The following is a 14,046-nucleotide window of genomic DNA, read 5'->3' as shown; positions in this document are numbered from 1 at the left end:
CACTGAAAATCCCCGTCTTCCGACAACAATATGATTAATGGTTCCATTTACTGACCCACTGTCAGCGGATTGTTGAGCGCCGCACGTAATTTAACCACAACTAAGATGCTTTCGGGGCAGCCCACCTCCGGCTCTCGAGCAACCTTGCGCTCCCGCCGCACGGCTGTCATTTCAGGAAGGTTAGACTGCCTGTCACGGCATCCGACCGAGAGGAGACATACTCAACTTGGAACTTTGCAAACGAACAGCTTCCTACTTGGTCATGCAGACATCTGCGGTGATCCAAAGAAGACAACTTGTCAAAGTCAATCTGAGTAAATAGTCGGGTTTTATATATTTATTGAAACAAAGTTGAACATTTAGTCAATTTGTAAAATATCACAAAATATTTGCTGTTACACATTAAATTTAACAAACCTCAAACTGACAGAGGAAGCTTATAAATATACAGAAATAAAGCCGGACCGGTAGAGATAGTTGACTTTATGAGTGGCATTGGAAAAAAATGTGGCGATTGTGAATTGGACCATTCGATTGTAAAATGTGTCTTAACATGAACACCGAACATGAGTGAAAAAAATGAGTAGATATATAAGGTGCATTTCCCTTTACAAAAATCGTGAAGAGCCGTGAGAGTGAGTGACAACTTGTTTCAAAGTGACTTCCGCAGTGTCCAACTAAAGGAGTCATATTTTGCAGCGATAGTGGTGGATCCGGTTTCACAAAACAAAAATAAAAATAAATACAGTTTACTGATCGGTTGAATATACCATATACATAGAACTATTTTACCAATGTAATCAAAGACTTGCCCATATATATCCAAACCAGGTTATGTATTGTAGACTATGGCAAATGAATAAGCTGAGTTCATATGGAAAACAGTGTTGGCTATAATACGGATACATTAACTGATGCACTGCAGTTGAAAAAAAAATAGCTGAAAAGACACATACGACAAGTATGTCAAAAGTGCATCACGGTGGAGAGCTTTTGCAGCACCTGGGGATCGCTCGGGCTTCAGGGACAGCTTAATAAATAGCACAGCCCCAACAAACACGTTCTGCATCTTAACCCATTTTTCGTCTCTGGACTCACACAAAAGAACGCGATCCCTCTACAAGTTGAGAAGTTGGGATTGGGGATGTGAGAGCTGGTTTGGGAATAGGGCCGTGAAGACACATCCATCCATACAACACACAGGCGTTCTCCTGTCAACGCAGCCATACAACAAAACATGACTTTAAAGTCAACCGTGCGTCAAGTATCGCACTACTTTTGCTTAGAAAATGGAAAGCATGGTTCCATTTTGTGATCCGTAAGATAAATATCACAAAAGAAACTAATTCAATGATTAGGAAGACGTGTTTCCAGCCATTAGAGGCACTTGTAGGGGTTCAAAATCAGCTGGGCCAAAATAAAACAATTTAAAAATAAATATTTCATGATACTCTCAGTTCGTGAAGATGTGATTTACTTGGGGTAAAGGGGGAAAAGTCAAGTCTTTCTTTTGCAACAGCATTAATTGTTTAACTCTATAAATATAATTTGGATAGTTTCTCTCTTCCGTTCTCTCTCCAATTTGGACTCCTTGCCTTGACGGCGTCTGCAGCTGGAGTGTCACTTGCAGACGAATTGGTCTACGATTTTGGTGCAACGCTTGCACTTGACGTAGCAGCACCAGTGGAACTTGCAGTGGCAACGCTCCACTAACTGAGCCTTGAACTGGTCATAACCGCGACCGCAGCACATCAGCTCGCAGCCATCCATCCCCTCTGAGGTCTTGTTGCAAAGACGCCCCACTGTGCCCAGGGAGCCGGTGCTTTGATTCTTCAGGCAGTAGTCTGGACTGGACTCGATGTACACCAGGTCGTGGCTGGTCGGGGGGTTGAACTTGTTGTTCATCTGCACCAGCTTCCCGCGAGAGTTGAGCTTCATGGCTGCGGCGCTGTCGTATTTCTCCTTCAAGGCGTCACCCACCTTGCGGAAGTCGGCCAGCTGCAACCAGCAGGTCTTAAGGCTGCATGAGCCCGAGACCCCATGGCACTTGCATGACACGTGTGCAAGGTCGGACACGGTCTGAAGGGGGGGCAAAGGAAGCACAGTGTGGGGATAGAAAGACAATCAAGCACGATTCGTCTTTATTATGTGCCCTGTGGTCATAATTCACGTTGGCTCATGATCTGATCATGCGCATTTGAGCAAAATAGAGTGACACAGCCCACACTTGGAAATACAAATGCCTGACTAGCAATATCTTGGCTGCACGTTTGCTTTGAGGTGGTTTCAAGATGTTTGGGGAGGTAAATGAAACCCCTGACGTGTCAGAGCGATACTATCTGGCCCTCAGATCTAGCGGGGGAGAGCCGGCAGCTGTAAGAATCTGATTGACCCAGCTTGTCTCACTTGCGTGGCCCTTTTAAAGCATGCAGGAGAACACGGTGTGTGGATCTATTGCTCACACACAAACAGCTCGGAATTTGCGTCAGCACACGTACCCGTCTTCCGGCCTCGTTGTTGTGAAGATTCATTAGAAGCCGCGCGCTGTCCTGCGAGCCTTTGGGGTAGCTCTTCTCTCTCTCGCGCGCATCCACAAACTCCTTGGAGAATCTGTAGCCGTAGTTGAGGTTGTCTCCGCAACCGCCCCACAGCCAGTCTCGCGGTAGGTCTTTGGGCCTAGCGGCACGGCTGCACCCACAGCTGGACAGCTCCCCCTCTCTGCAAGCGCGGCTCACTGCGTTCACAACCCCTGCTGCGCTGATGGCGTAGGTGAAGGCCGTCTCTCGACTGCCTGTGAGCAAAAAGTTCGAAATGCTTGGGTGCAAAGCAAACAAAGCCTTTCATTTCACGCAACTGCCTTCGTTTAACACCGTGGTTCTTTTAGTTTGCAACGGGGATGCGCCGGCGCTTGTTGCGGAGCACTTGATCACTTTTCGGCAAACATGATGAAAAGTGGAATTTGGGTTGCCATTACTGGGATTGAGCTAGAGCTTCGGATGACAAATAATTCCCCCCACGAACTGTTCAGTTTTCTCCAAAGGAAAACCACAAGGTCTCTTTCATTGTCGGTCACGACTGATGGATTCTGTTATACTTTTTTTCTGTTAACGAACCCCAGCCTAGCTCATTATTTACTCCTGAGAAAGTAACACGAAATGCACCTCAGCAAATTAGAGCTCGCCATAATGACCAAAGAGCAATACTGAGGAGCTATGTGGAGAAAAATACAAAAAGAAGAAAGGTTTGACAAAAAACATAGAAGCTGACTGATACAAAATGGAACTGCACATCTTACACGGTCTTATGGCCACAAAGCAAGTATTGCAATGACAAAAGCAGATGGACAAAGTGCACGGAAGGAAAAGGGTTTGAAAGAAAAACTGAAAAGATTTGTCAAGGCATGAATGGAAAAAGGCACCCATAGGAACTCAAAAGAGAGGCACCCGAAAGAAAAGAGAAGGAATGGTGTGGGTAAGGAAGCCTGTTAGAAAGTTTGAGATGCACCAAACTGCAATATCTGCAAAGGAATGGATTAGAGAGGGGGCAATTTATTACTCAGATGCTTGACTTTTCTAAATTCATCCTTTCAATATTGGCATTGAATCAGACTTGTCGACAGACTCAAGTGTCTTCTCCTTCTTTAAACCACCCTGCAGAAAACCAGAGAGGCAGAGTAGCTGAATCCAACTGCTTCCGCGTTGCCCGTAGCTGGATCTTAAATCAAAATCAGGGTCCATCAATCCAGCAGAAAGACGGTCTCGTTAGGAGACCAATATGGAAGGTGAGCATCTTTGCTTGCCTGGGAGATTATTTAAAAAAAAGACCAATCTAGTGCAGTGAAATGTGCTTTGGATAAACTCTCACTGGCAGGATAGATATTGCAAAGTGCTCTGAAAAAACTGGAGCCATAAGCACAGAAAATTAAAAATAAATTCTCCAAAACGGGGCTATAGCATCAATCTTAAGACATATTTCAAGCCACAGCCTCATAAAGTCAAACTTTAAGGAAGTTAAATAAATACATTTTCAGTGTCTACATTTTTGAGAATTCAGTGTACAATTAAAGTACTGTATTTTCTGGTGTATAAGGCAAACCCAAAAGCCTTAATTTTCTTCAAAAGAGGACCCTGCGCCTTATACGTAGGTGAATATGTGAAAAGGTCTGTCAACCACTTTCAGCACCCACCGACTCCATTTCCCTCCCGTAGAATAAGTATTGCGTAATCCCAGCTTCGACTGTATCGCCTTATACTTGGAAAACTTTATATTTCTTTTTTATTTCTATTATATTTGGAAAAGTATTTTTCATTCATTGTAGATGCACCTTATTGTCTGGTCCGCCTTTTATATCAAACATGAAAATACACCATTCATTGGGGGTGTGCCTTACACACCGGAAAAAACGGTACACATCCATCCCTAATGCCAAGACCAATCTTGACATACTTGTAACTTTCCATGCCCAGAATTTTAAACCCCCAAAACGGTAAAGCAAAATAGAATCTTTGGAGGTGACAAGCCATGGAGCGCCTAATCATAGAATACACATCGCTCTGGCCAAGCCGGACAAAACTGTGAAATACCAGCATGCTGTCAAAACTGCAGCAACAGTGCTGACATTACAACAACCACATTCCTGGGATTTATTATAAGCCATTTGCAAGATTATGATCAATAAAACTTGACGTCACCCCCCCCCCCCCCCCACCCTTTTTTTTCCTGAGAAGCAGGCATTCGTCCAAAGAAAATATTTAGTGGTTTTATCCGAGCATGGTTTGTCAGGTTCCGCAAGCTTAAATGAGTATGTTAAACATGCATGCCTTCGTTTTCAAACTTGTTTCCTGGCCATCAAAAAGACAAGCTCATTCTCGGCTATGATACATACTATATATTGAAATATGCTAATTGGTAGCGCAGTCTCAACAGACAATTTGCTCATTGTGTCAGTTTCCCAAAAAGGATTACGTCTCACTTACCTATTTGCATGACCCGTCCAAAGACAGAAGAGTTGTCCACTGTGCTGCAGTTCCAGCGCCGATGTCTGAACTGGTACTGGCACTCCCTGATGCCCGTCTTTGCGCCTTCGCCGATGTACTGCATGTGGTCCTGGTAGAGCTGGCATAGCTTCTTCTGGCCCTGTGAGAGGCCCGCCAACTGGCTGCACAGAGGTTGGGCACCGATGATGTAGGCCTCGGGGATCAGCAGCGGGTTCATGGCTAAAGACCTAGAGGAGAAGGCAGATGGTTTCAATTAGTATGTACCATTGCCAGCCAAAACGAGTAAGAAAAAAAACACTATAAAAGATAATCAACAGCTGATTGGTTTTCTGTCTTTCAGACTCTGAGCATTTTATTGTCCGGCAGAATTCTCAGAAAAGCTTTCGATCTTAACTCATTCGCTGCCATTCCCAAATGTATTCGGGAATTGAAAAGTGTGACTTAGATCGGCCTTCCCGAATTTGTTCAGGATTTTGTTTTTCTTTCAAGGGGTGCCGATAAAGCGCTGGTCAGACCTCTGGCAATGTTTTTCCCGTCCATGAGGGGGCAGCATTTATCTCTTGTCCATGTTAGCGCTTTCTTACATCTTCAGCTGTTGTTAAAGCCCTAAATAAATCAATATGTATATACAGTGGGAACTTGGCTTACGAACTTAATTGGTTCCCAGACAGAGTGTGTAAGGCGAAAAGTGTGTATCCCAAAAAATAATTTCCCATAGGAAACATTCAAATGAGAATAATCCATTCCCAGGTCCCCATAAAACAGGGGTCGGGAACCTTTGGCTCGAGAGCCATATGTGGCTCTTTTGATGATTGCATATGGCTCGCCGATAAAACTAAATACATACTCTCGTTTTTTTCGCCGTTCATTTCCTGTTGGGGCTACAGTTGGCAGAAAGCGCAATTTTGGTTGGATGATACTGGCCGTCATGTTGAAACAGGTAAACGCCCCTTTAAATGAGCCCAACGAGTGCACCGGAGCATTCGCTTTTGAGGAGAGAAAATGTTCTGATTCTAATTAGCAATGAAACAATTCCATCGATGAAACAGTCGAATGTCAGTGACATTTTAACAAGCCCCATGTTACCGTTAGTAGCAATATACTTCTGCGAGAAGTATATTGCAGATAGCAAGTGTGGAAGCTTATGAGCACGTGTGCAAGCTAGCTAGCAGTAACTTCAACCTCTGGACCGGCAAGTTGAATTTCATTCCGATCGTTTGCCTGTATTTTTACCAATCACGAGGAACGGAAAACCATTCATGTTAACGGTGAGTACTGTCACAAAGTTATTTTAAATAATACATTCTGATATTTTGTTGAAAAGTGTCCGCGCGTGTTTGCGTGCGTGTTTGCGTGCGTATTTGCGTGCGTGTGTGTGCACCCGCGCGTTTGTACGTGCGCGCATGCCCGTGTGTGTGCGCGTGCTCGCGTGCGTGTGACTCTCACTGAAAAACATTTCTAAATATTTTACTTTTATGGCTCTCTTAGTCAAAAAGGTTCCCGACCCCTGCCATAAAACATAATTTTCTACTTTCTAATTTTCTAAGCCTTAAAACTACACAAAATATACCTTATTTTATGTGTAATAAATGAGCTATAGTATTATGATTAAATAAATAAACTGTACTGTACAATAAAGTCGTTTTATTTAACATTGTGATGGTTGTTAATGGCTTGATGGAATGGAGTGTCCGGTTTCCTCAGCATTAAAGACTTGATGAGGAACAAGGCTTCTTTCACCATCTTGAGGAATGATCCCTTGTAGGTGCTTTCTCTGTCATAATTGTATCTAGTTCATCAATTGTGATCTGTTTAGCTGGGTTGATAGCTTTTTGAATCAAGTGTACAGATGACTTGTGCGGGTTATTTGTGGAGCCTGATTGATGGGATATTTAACCTTCCAGTCTACACTCTGCTTTTGAACTGTCAAAGTTGAAATGGGTCCAAATTTCACTGTTTTCTATCCATTTTCTCACCATTTTACTTGTTTTTTTTTCACTTTTGTTTTTGTTTTGTTTCAATCTCTGTCCTCTCCCTTTCGCGTGTGTGTTTTCTCACTCTCTCTGTTTGCCTGTCTCTTTAATGTTTAAACGCCCCCCCCCCACACACACTCCTGGGTTTTTGACCAATCACCTGGCTTTAACCGAAGACGCCATTTTGTTTTTTGGAGAACAGCCTCACTCTCTCCCTGTCTGTAACCCCATCCCCCACTGCTGCGTTCTTCACCAATCACGTGGCTTTAACCACCGACTGGGGGCAGGGAATAGAGGACAAAAAAAAAAGTCTGCTACCATTTCCTTGTTTGGAGAACGGGCTCGTTCACGAACAACACATCACTCATTGTGGCAGCTCCGTGTGTATCCCGCAAAATAGTTCGTATGCCAATGTAAAATTTTTATAAATGTAACGTTTGTAAACTGAAAAGTTCGGAAGTGTCACGTTACTTGAGGCTTGAGGGCAGGGCTCGAGTGACGAAAGGAAAGCGGGGAGGTTGGATCCAAAATACACGGCGAGACAGATACTCGTGAACAAGTCTTTACTGAGGCACGCATGAAAAAATGACAGCAGGATGAGGTGAGTGAGAGAGATCGGTGACGGCAGACCTGACGGCACGGAAGTAGCGAGGGTGGCTTTCAGAATACTCCGACGGAGACGGTGTAGTGCGATCGGCAAATATAGTCAGAAGGCACAATCAAGGGAATGACAAACAGCTGTGAGAACCCAGGTGCGTGATGATGGGAGGGGCCGTCTCCAGGGAGCAGCGGAGGAGGTGACAGGAAGGGCGGGGCGCGCCCAGGACGGCGACGAGATGTGACAGTAAGCCAAGGGGTTCGTAAACAGAGGTCCCACTGTACTGTATTGTATATTTTACAGCCACCCCCATTTCAAGCTCAGATGACTTCAGACCCATGTAACTTGGGAATTAACTCTGTTACTGATGAAAGAAGACGTCTGTGTAAGCTCTCAGTCGTACAGGAGTCCATCGTCCATCGATGAAAAGGTTTCTCCAGCCGTCATCTGTAAAGAAGTACAGATGATGGCTGAAGAAACCTTTTCATCGATGATGAAAGAAGAGAGTCTAAGGTTTCTAACACTGCATTGAATGTTTATGTAGTCCTATAACTCAATATTCTGTGGGTCCTGGAATTTCAGTAAAAATGACAAAAACCCTGGCACTAAACTGGACTGGTTAATAGACATTGGCATTGAAAAGTGATGTGATGGCCAGAGGCGGGTTAAAAAATGCACACAGTAGGAAAGAATGAAATGGGGATGGCGGTCTACACTATTTGAAACAAAGACATGCTCAACTCGTCGCATGTTAAAAATGTTGAGCTGGGAGCAGTTCAACGAAAGAGCCGCCATCCCGTGACTGAGTGTTTCTTTTCTGCAGCCTTTGGAAACGGTTATCACTCAAAGGAAAACTAAAGTATAAGTGCATTAGCCCTTTGCAGGAGTTCTCCACGACTCAAACCGTGTATCATTTGAACCCAATTTGCACATTGCCGTTGGTTTGTACAGTTCTCGTCCGAATGTGTGCTCACAGCACCTAAAACTATGAAGATGAAACGGCCTACAATTTTGTCACACAATCTCATTTTCCACATTTCCACAGCACAACTTGTGAAGTAATGATTTGAAGAGGGATATTAAGAAATAGCCGCACTACTTCGGGCATCTGGTTTTAGGCCAAAAGACAATCTGAGCAGCCCATCCCCAAGCCCCTCGAGAGAGCCAATTAGCCTCTCGTGTAACTTGATCAACTGCAACGGAACACATACACACAGGAAATATAGTTTACGTAGACACTTTGCAGACAGTATATCCCCTTAAATCATGTACCGCCTGACATTTTGTCAAAAGGGAAAATGAGTTTTTACTTCATGTTAAGCTTGCAAGTAGGCCTGTGAGCTAATTGACATATATATATATATATATATATATATATATATATATATATATATATATATATATATATATATATATATATATATATATATGACACACGTTCAATGAATGAAAAATGTTCTCCATATATTATTTATAAATAGATACGTTTTTTTTCCAAATATAAAGCACAACACATTATACGGTGCTACAGTAGAGGTTTTGGTTACGCACTACTTCTTCTACCGGGGAAATGGAGTCGGCGGCTTCTGACATTTGTTGCGAGACCTGTTGTGGCTCAATATTACTTCACATATAAGGCGCATCAGCGTATATATATATATATATATATATATATATATATATATATATATATATATATATATATATATATATATATATATATATATATATATATATATATATATATAATATCAGAATCATCTTTATTGCCAAGTATGTAGAACACACAAGGAATTTGTTTCCGGTAGAACACGCTGCACTAGTATCGTTGTCAAAAAAACTGCTAAGTGGCACTATACAGTTCCATTATGGCTACTGTTGAAAGAGTTCAAAGAGTTAATGGCTTGGGGGAAGAAGCTGTTTAAATGTCTGCTGGATTTGGTGCGCATGGATCGGTAGCGCCTGCCTGAGGGGAGTAGCTGGAAAAGGTGGTGGGCAGGGTGCGGAGGGTCCAGTAGGATTTTCCGCACCCTAATATATATATATATATATATATATATATATATATATATATATATATATATATATATATATATATATATATATATATATATATATATATATATATCAGGGGTGTCCAAAGTCGGTGCTCGAGGGCCGCTGTCCTGCCTGTTTTCCAGCTCTCCCAGGAGCAACACACCTGATTCAAATGATCAGCTCATCAGCCAGCTCTGAAGCAGCATCAAAATGGTCCTGATGATTTGAATCAGGTGCATTGCTCCTGGGAGAGCTGGAAAACAAGCAGGACGGCGGCCCTCGAGGACCGACTATATATATATATTATATATATATACAGTAAAGTCTCGTTATATCGATATTCAAGGGAGTCCGAAAAAATATCGATATAACCGGGACTATCGATATATCCGATGTCGATATAACGAGACTTTACTGTATGTATATATATATATATATATATATATGTTTTTCCAGTGTAAAGGCCGCACCCAAAAGTCTTAATTTTCTTCAAAAGATGGCCGTGCACCTTATACGCTGATGCGCCTTATATGTGAAGTAATATTGAGCCACAACAGGTCTCGCAACAAATGTCAGAAGCCGCCGACTCCATTTCCCCGGTAGAAGAAGTAGTGCGTAACCAAAACCTCTACTGTCGCACCGTATAATGTGTTGTGCTTTATATTTGGAAAAAAAAATTATCTATTTATAAATAATATATGGAGAACATTTTTCATTCATTGAACGTGTGTCTTATAGTCCGGTGTGCGTTATACATGGAAAAAGTTTGAAGATACATCGTTCATCGGGCCTTGCACCAGAAAATATGGTAATAAATGCATCAATGTATATTTTCAGGATTACAGCAACCTAATTTGATTGTTATTTTGTAAGAATAGTTTAAATATACCTTTTTATTAGTCATACATGAGCAAGTTAAATGTGGACTCATTTAACTTGATTCAAATTAGTGACAGATCATTGGAAGTACTTTGAAAAAAGGCTTATCTGAAATTATTTCATTACTTTTTTTCAAATAAAATCTTATTCACCTCTCCACACCTATGACGATAGTAAAATATCTAATTGCTCTTCCATTAGATGACCAAAGGCTCAATTGTGCATTCATCTGTTGGTGTTCAGCTTGCCTCAAATTTCACAAAACGTAATTCAATTTGTGAGCAAATTCACTGGATATCATTATTTCAGTATTCCTAATTTTTTCGTGACATTCCCCACCCCTCCTTGTTCTAATGTAAAATGGATATTTTTGCTCAGTCAAAATTTTGAAAGAATGTATCAGTGGGATGATTTCAGAGCATCGTGCATCAATCGTTTCCCCTTTTAACAGCAACAGAGATGCATGACAAATGACACACATTGGGACAGAGAACAATAGAAACCACAGATATTCTGCATATTCATATGAATAATTTTGGCTTGGCGTAAAAAAGAAACCGAAAAAAAAGAAAACAGGAGAAAGAAAGGTCTTCCTGAAATGCTAAGGTGCAACAGTAAGTGTGTTGTGGGACTTCCTATGTGGTGTAATTGAAACCAAGAAGACTGTCAAAAACTAATTTTGAAGAAAATACTGTACAGTATATGTTCGTGTGTGTGTGTGCATGTGTGTGTGTGTGTGTGTGTGTGTGTGTGTGTGTGTGTGTGTGTGTGTGTGCTCGCGCTTATGTCTCGTTCCAAATGTGACATGTCAAATGCCAAACTGCACAGGCAAATCCGGGCATACATATCCTGTGACTGTAAAGTGACCTTGGGAGTTTTGCAAATGTCCCCATTGTGGGACGAATAAAGCTTTTCTGATTCTGATTGAAAGGCGCTTATAAATTAAATGTATTATTATTATTAATATTATTATTATTATTACATACCACCACGAGTTGGCCTCCACCACCACCTGCATAAGGAGTGTGAGGAGTGTGAGTGCAAAGACGCAGTGTCTGGAGTCCAACACGCTGCCCAGGGGCCAGCAGGTCGGCTGGCACACACAACTCAATCCCAACTTCATCGTCTCGCCAATCTGAGGGATGATATAACATGTCATTCGCGTTCACACACACACGCGCGTAGATTATTCTTCGCTGGAGCAACTATCAAATAGTATTTGCAGATGATCCCTTTCTTACTCGACACACGCGCACGCGCGCGTACTGTACGCGTGCGAACCGACTTTATGGTGGCAGTGTGTGAATCACATGATAATTGTGGAAGCAGCAAGAACAATGGAACTGAAACCCCAGCCTGATGCATTCCTGAAAATTTACTTTGCGACTTGGGAGTGTTTTGGTTTGCATGCACGATAAACGCAAGCGTCCCATGGTGGTTAAACGCATCTCGGATCACCCACAGCATTTCAAATTAGGGCGATGTTCAAACAAAATTTTTTTATATTACGTGCAGTGGATGCACACGTACGCACCCATGAAAATGCGAAGCAATTACAAATATATGTAAATTAGACTTTATGTGGATTACACGTTGAAATTAAATAATGGCAACAGATGAAAACAAACAACCTTCATAAAAAACGCAAATACACACACAATTATCGGTTAAGTGAAATGTAGTCGGTGAGCCCCTCCCGCCCCACCCTACAAAACATTTGACCCCCAAAAATGGTCCTGCATGTTGACCCGTTGACTGCTAACGAGCATACTCATTTGTAGAGCTAAAAGTGGCATCGAATTGAGCCCACTTCCGTTGGAGATCAATTAGAGGAATGTCAAAAATAGAGTGACTGCAAGGCCATTTGAAATTAGATCATTTCTACCGAATAGGCCACGAGGACGTTATTTTTATTCCAAGCCTTTTTGGTTTTTCCATGCCAAAATTACAACACAGACCAGTAAATATCACTTCCATGAAGTAATTCTAATTTTGATTACATGCGAGATAAAAAAAAACAAATTATTTAACACATAAATTATCTCGTCTTTGTTTCGTCCATATTGAAGTTCATACCAGGAGAGGGAGCCAATTACTACACTTTGATAGAAACCGGTACGATGAAACCGTCCGCAAAGAAAATACACGCTAAAGACATTTTAGTTATTTCAGATCAAATACAGCTGTATCCGTTCTTCAGCTTTATTTCGATTTTAATCACCCTTAAGTACAACAATAACAACAACCAATCCAGAACTAAAGGTACACATTCAAGAAGGCGCACTTGAAAAATTACATTTACAGTAATTTGGACATATTCTACTCACCAGGGAACTGGAAGATGTCATCCAATTTGTGCAGGCGATGTCAAACCAATAATCCCAAAGATGTCCACTTGGAAATTTATTTCCTTCTTTCGCCGGGTTATCTCAATCTGGTGCACACGCGGGTGGGAGATAAAGTTGAAATTTCTTCGGCAAGGGACACTCCAGAAACAATCAAAATTAAAAGTTGGATGCGCTCCGTGCGCCTCAGCACCCCGAAGCAACACAATGTGAAGCTTCGATCAGGAAACGATTGAGTCCAAATCCGCTGCTCTTTCTAAAAGATGTGGAAAGTCGTCAATATGGGTTGAAGCGACTTGTGTCAAAAATTCACTTTTGAAGAAAAAAGGCATCTACACTATTTGGACAATCCATATTAAATAAATAAATAAATAAAATCCCAGTCGGGCACGCTCTCCGGTCAATGAGCGGTTTACCTGCGCAAAGATCCACGCGTTGCTCCACGCCACGAGCGACTTGTCACTTTAGCTCCCATTCTGCGCTAGGACGGTTTTGACAATCCCTGAGTCCAAATCGTGGCAAACAGTCATCCGCCGCGCGACTGTAGGTTTGCACACACACATACACGCACACATACATACACACACATAAGTGTCCCCTCTCCAACAAAAAAAAAACAATAAATACGACGTTCCAAACTGGCTTGCGCGCTGCAGTTAGGAGTATCCAAAACAAATAAAAATAAACGAACAAACAATAAGGGAGACAGCAACGTATTTGTGCCAACGATTCGTCTTGGAGCGCGGCGTGCGTGTGCTGAAGTGCAACAAACGGGAGACGACTTGAGCTTCCCTCACTTGATTTCTCTCCCTCTCTCACCTGCTCGTGTGGCCTCCTCCCACAAGGCAGCGTGGACTACACCACGCGCATGCGCACGACTCCGCTACACCACAAATCTAATTGTGAGAGAGAGATGCGAGGGTGGGACAGGCTGTAACAAAACAAACCTCTCTATTACCTAAAATAAACTTGAAAAAGCACCAGAGGCTATTACCTTATCCATTCCAGAGCAGAGCTAGGATTTTCCCTTTCAGCAGATCGAGTTTCTTCCGCGCAAAATCGTCTGGTGTGCTTTTACAGGCTGCTCTCATCACCTACGGGCCTTTCCAGGCAAACTGACTATACTGTAATTATTATTCTATGCTACATGATCTACAAACATGCAGCAGAGATCCACGGGTTTACACCTCCAATATTATTCGGTGAACCCAACGACC

The 14,046-nt window shown here is 42.3% G+C and overlaps 1 protein-coding gene across 2 annotated transcripts; it reads right to left on the bottom strand.

Annotated features, from left to right (window-relative positions):
- Positions 1 to 322: 322 nt before the first annotated feature.
- LOC148903087 (protein Wnt-5a-like) lies at positions 323 to 13,629 on the bottom strand. 2 transcript variants are annotated; one of them, XM_088996000.1, is made up of 6 exons: positions 13,246 to 13,629; positions 12,812 to 13,085; positions 11,471 to 11,619; positions 4,977 to 5,224; positions 2,499 to 2,791; positions 323 to 2,079 (listed from the first exon to the last, which is right to left on the bottom strand). In XM_088996000.1, exons 2-6 carry the CDS (start codon positions 12,830 to 12,832, stop codon positions 1,621 to 1,623), a joined length of 1,170 nt encoding a protein of 389 aa, XP_088852126.1. In that variant the 5' UTR covers positions 12,833 to 13,085; positions 13,246 to 13,629; the 3' UTR covers positions 323 to 1,620. The 2 variants fall into 2 exon arrangements, with proteins under 2 accessions (XP_088852126.1, XP_088852135.1); XM_088996009.1 differs by having other exon boundaries at positions 12,812 to 12,918.
- Between the last annotated feature and the right edge of the window lie 417 nt (positions 13,630 to 14,046).

Source organism: Hippocampus bargibanti, linkage group LG01 (genome assembly GCF_051943395.1).
Source record: "Hippocampus bargibanti isolate YZ-2025 linkage group LG01, ASM5194339v1, whole genome shotgun sequence".
NCBI lineage: Eukaryota > Metazoa > Chordata > Actinopteri > Syngnathiformes > Syngnathidae > Hippocampus > Hippocampus bargibanti.
Note: the sequence above shows the minus strand (reverse complement) of the source record. Positions and strands in the feature narration are given on the sequence as shown.

What these genes read in the sequence shown, in the direction of transcription:
- LOC148903087 (XM_088996000.1), bottom strand. Translation starts at nt 12,832, where the DNA reads ATGACATCTTCCAGTTCCCTG. An exon ending in GTGGAGGCCAACTCGTGGTG is followed by an intron (nt 5,225 to 11,470) that starts GTATGTAATAAT and finishes CTTCTCCTCTAG; the next exon opens with GTCTTTAGCCATGAACCCGC. An exon ending in TGGACGGGTCATGCAAATAG is followed by an intron (nt 2,792 to 4,976) that starts GTAAGTGAGACG and finishes TTTTGCTCACAG; the next exon opens with GCAGTCGAGAGACGGCCTTC.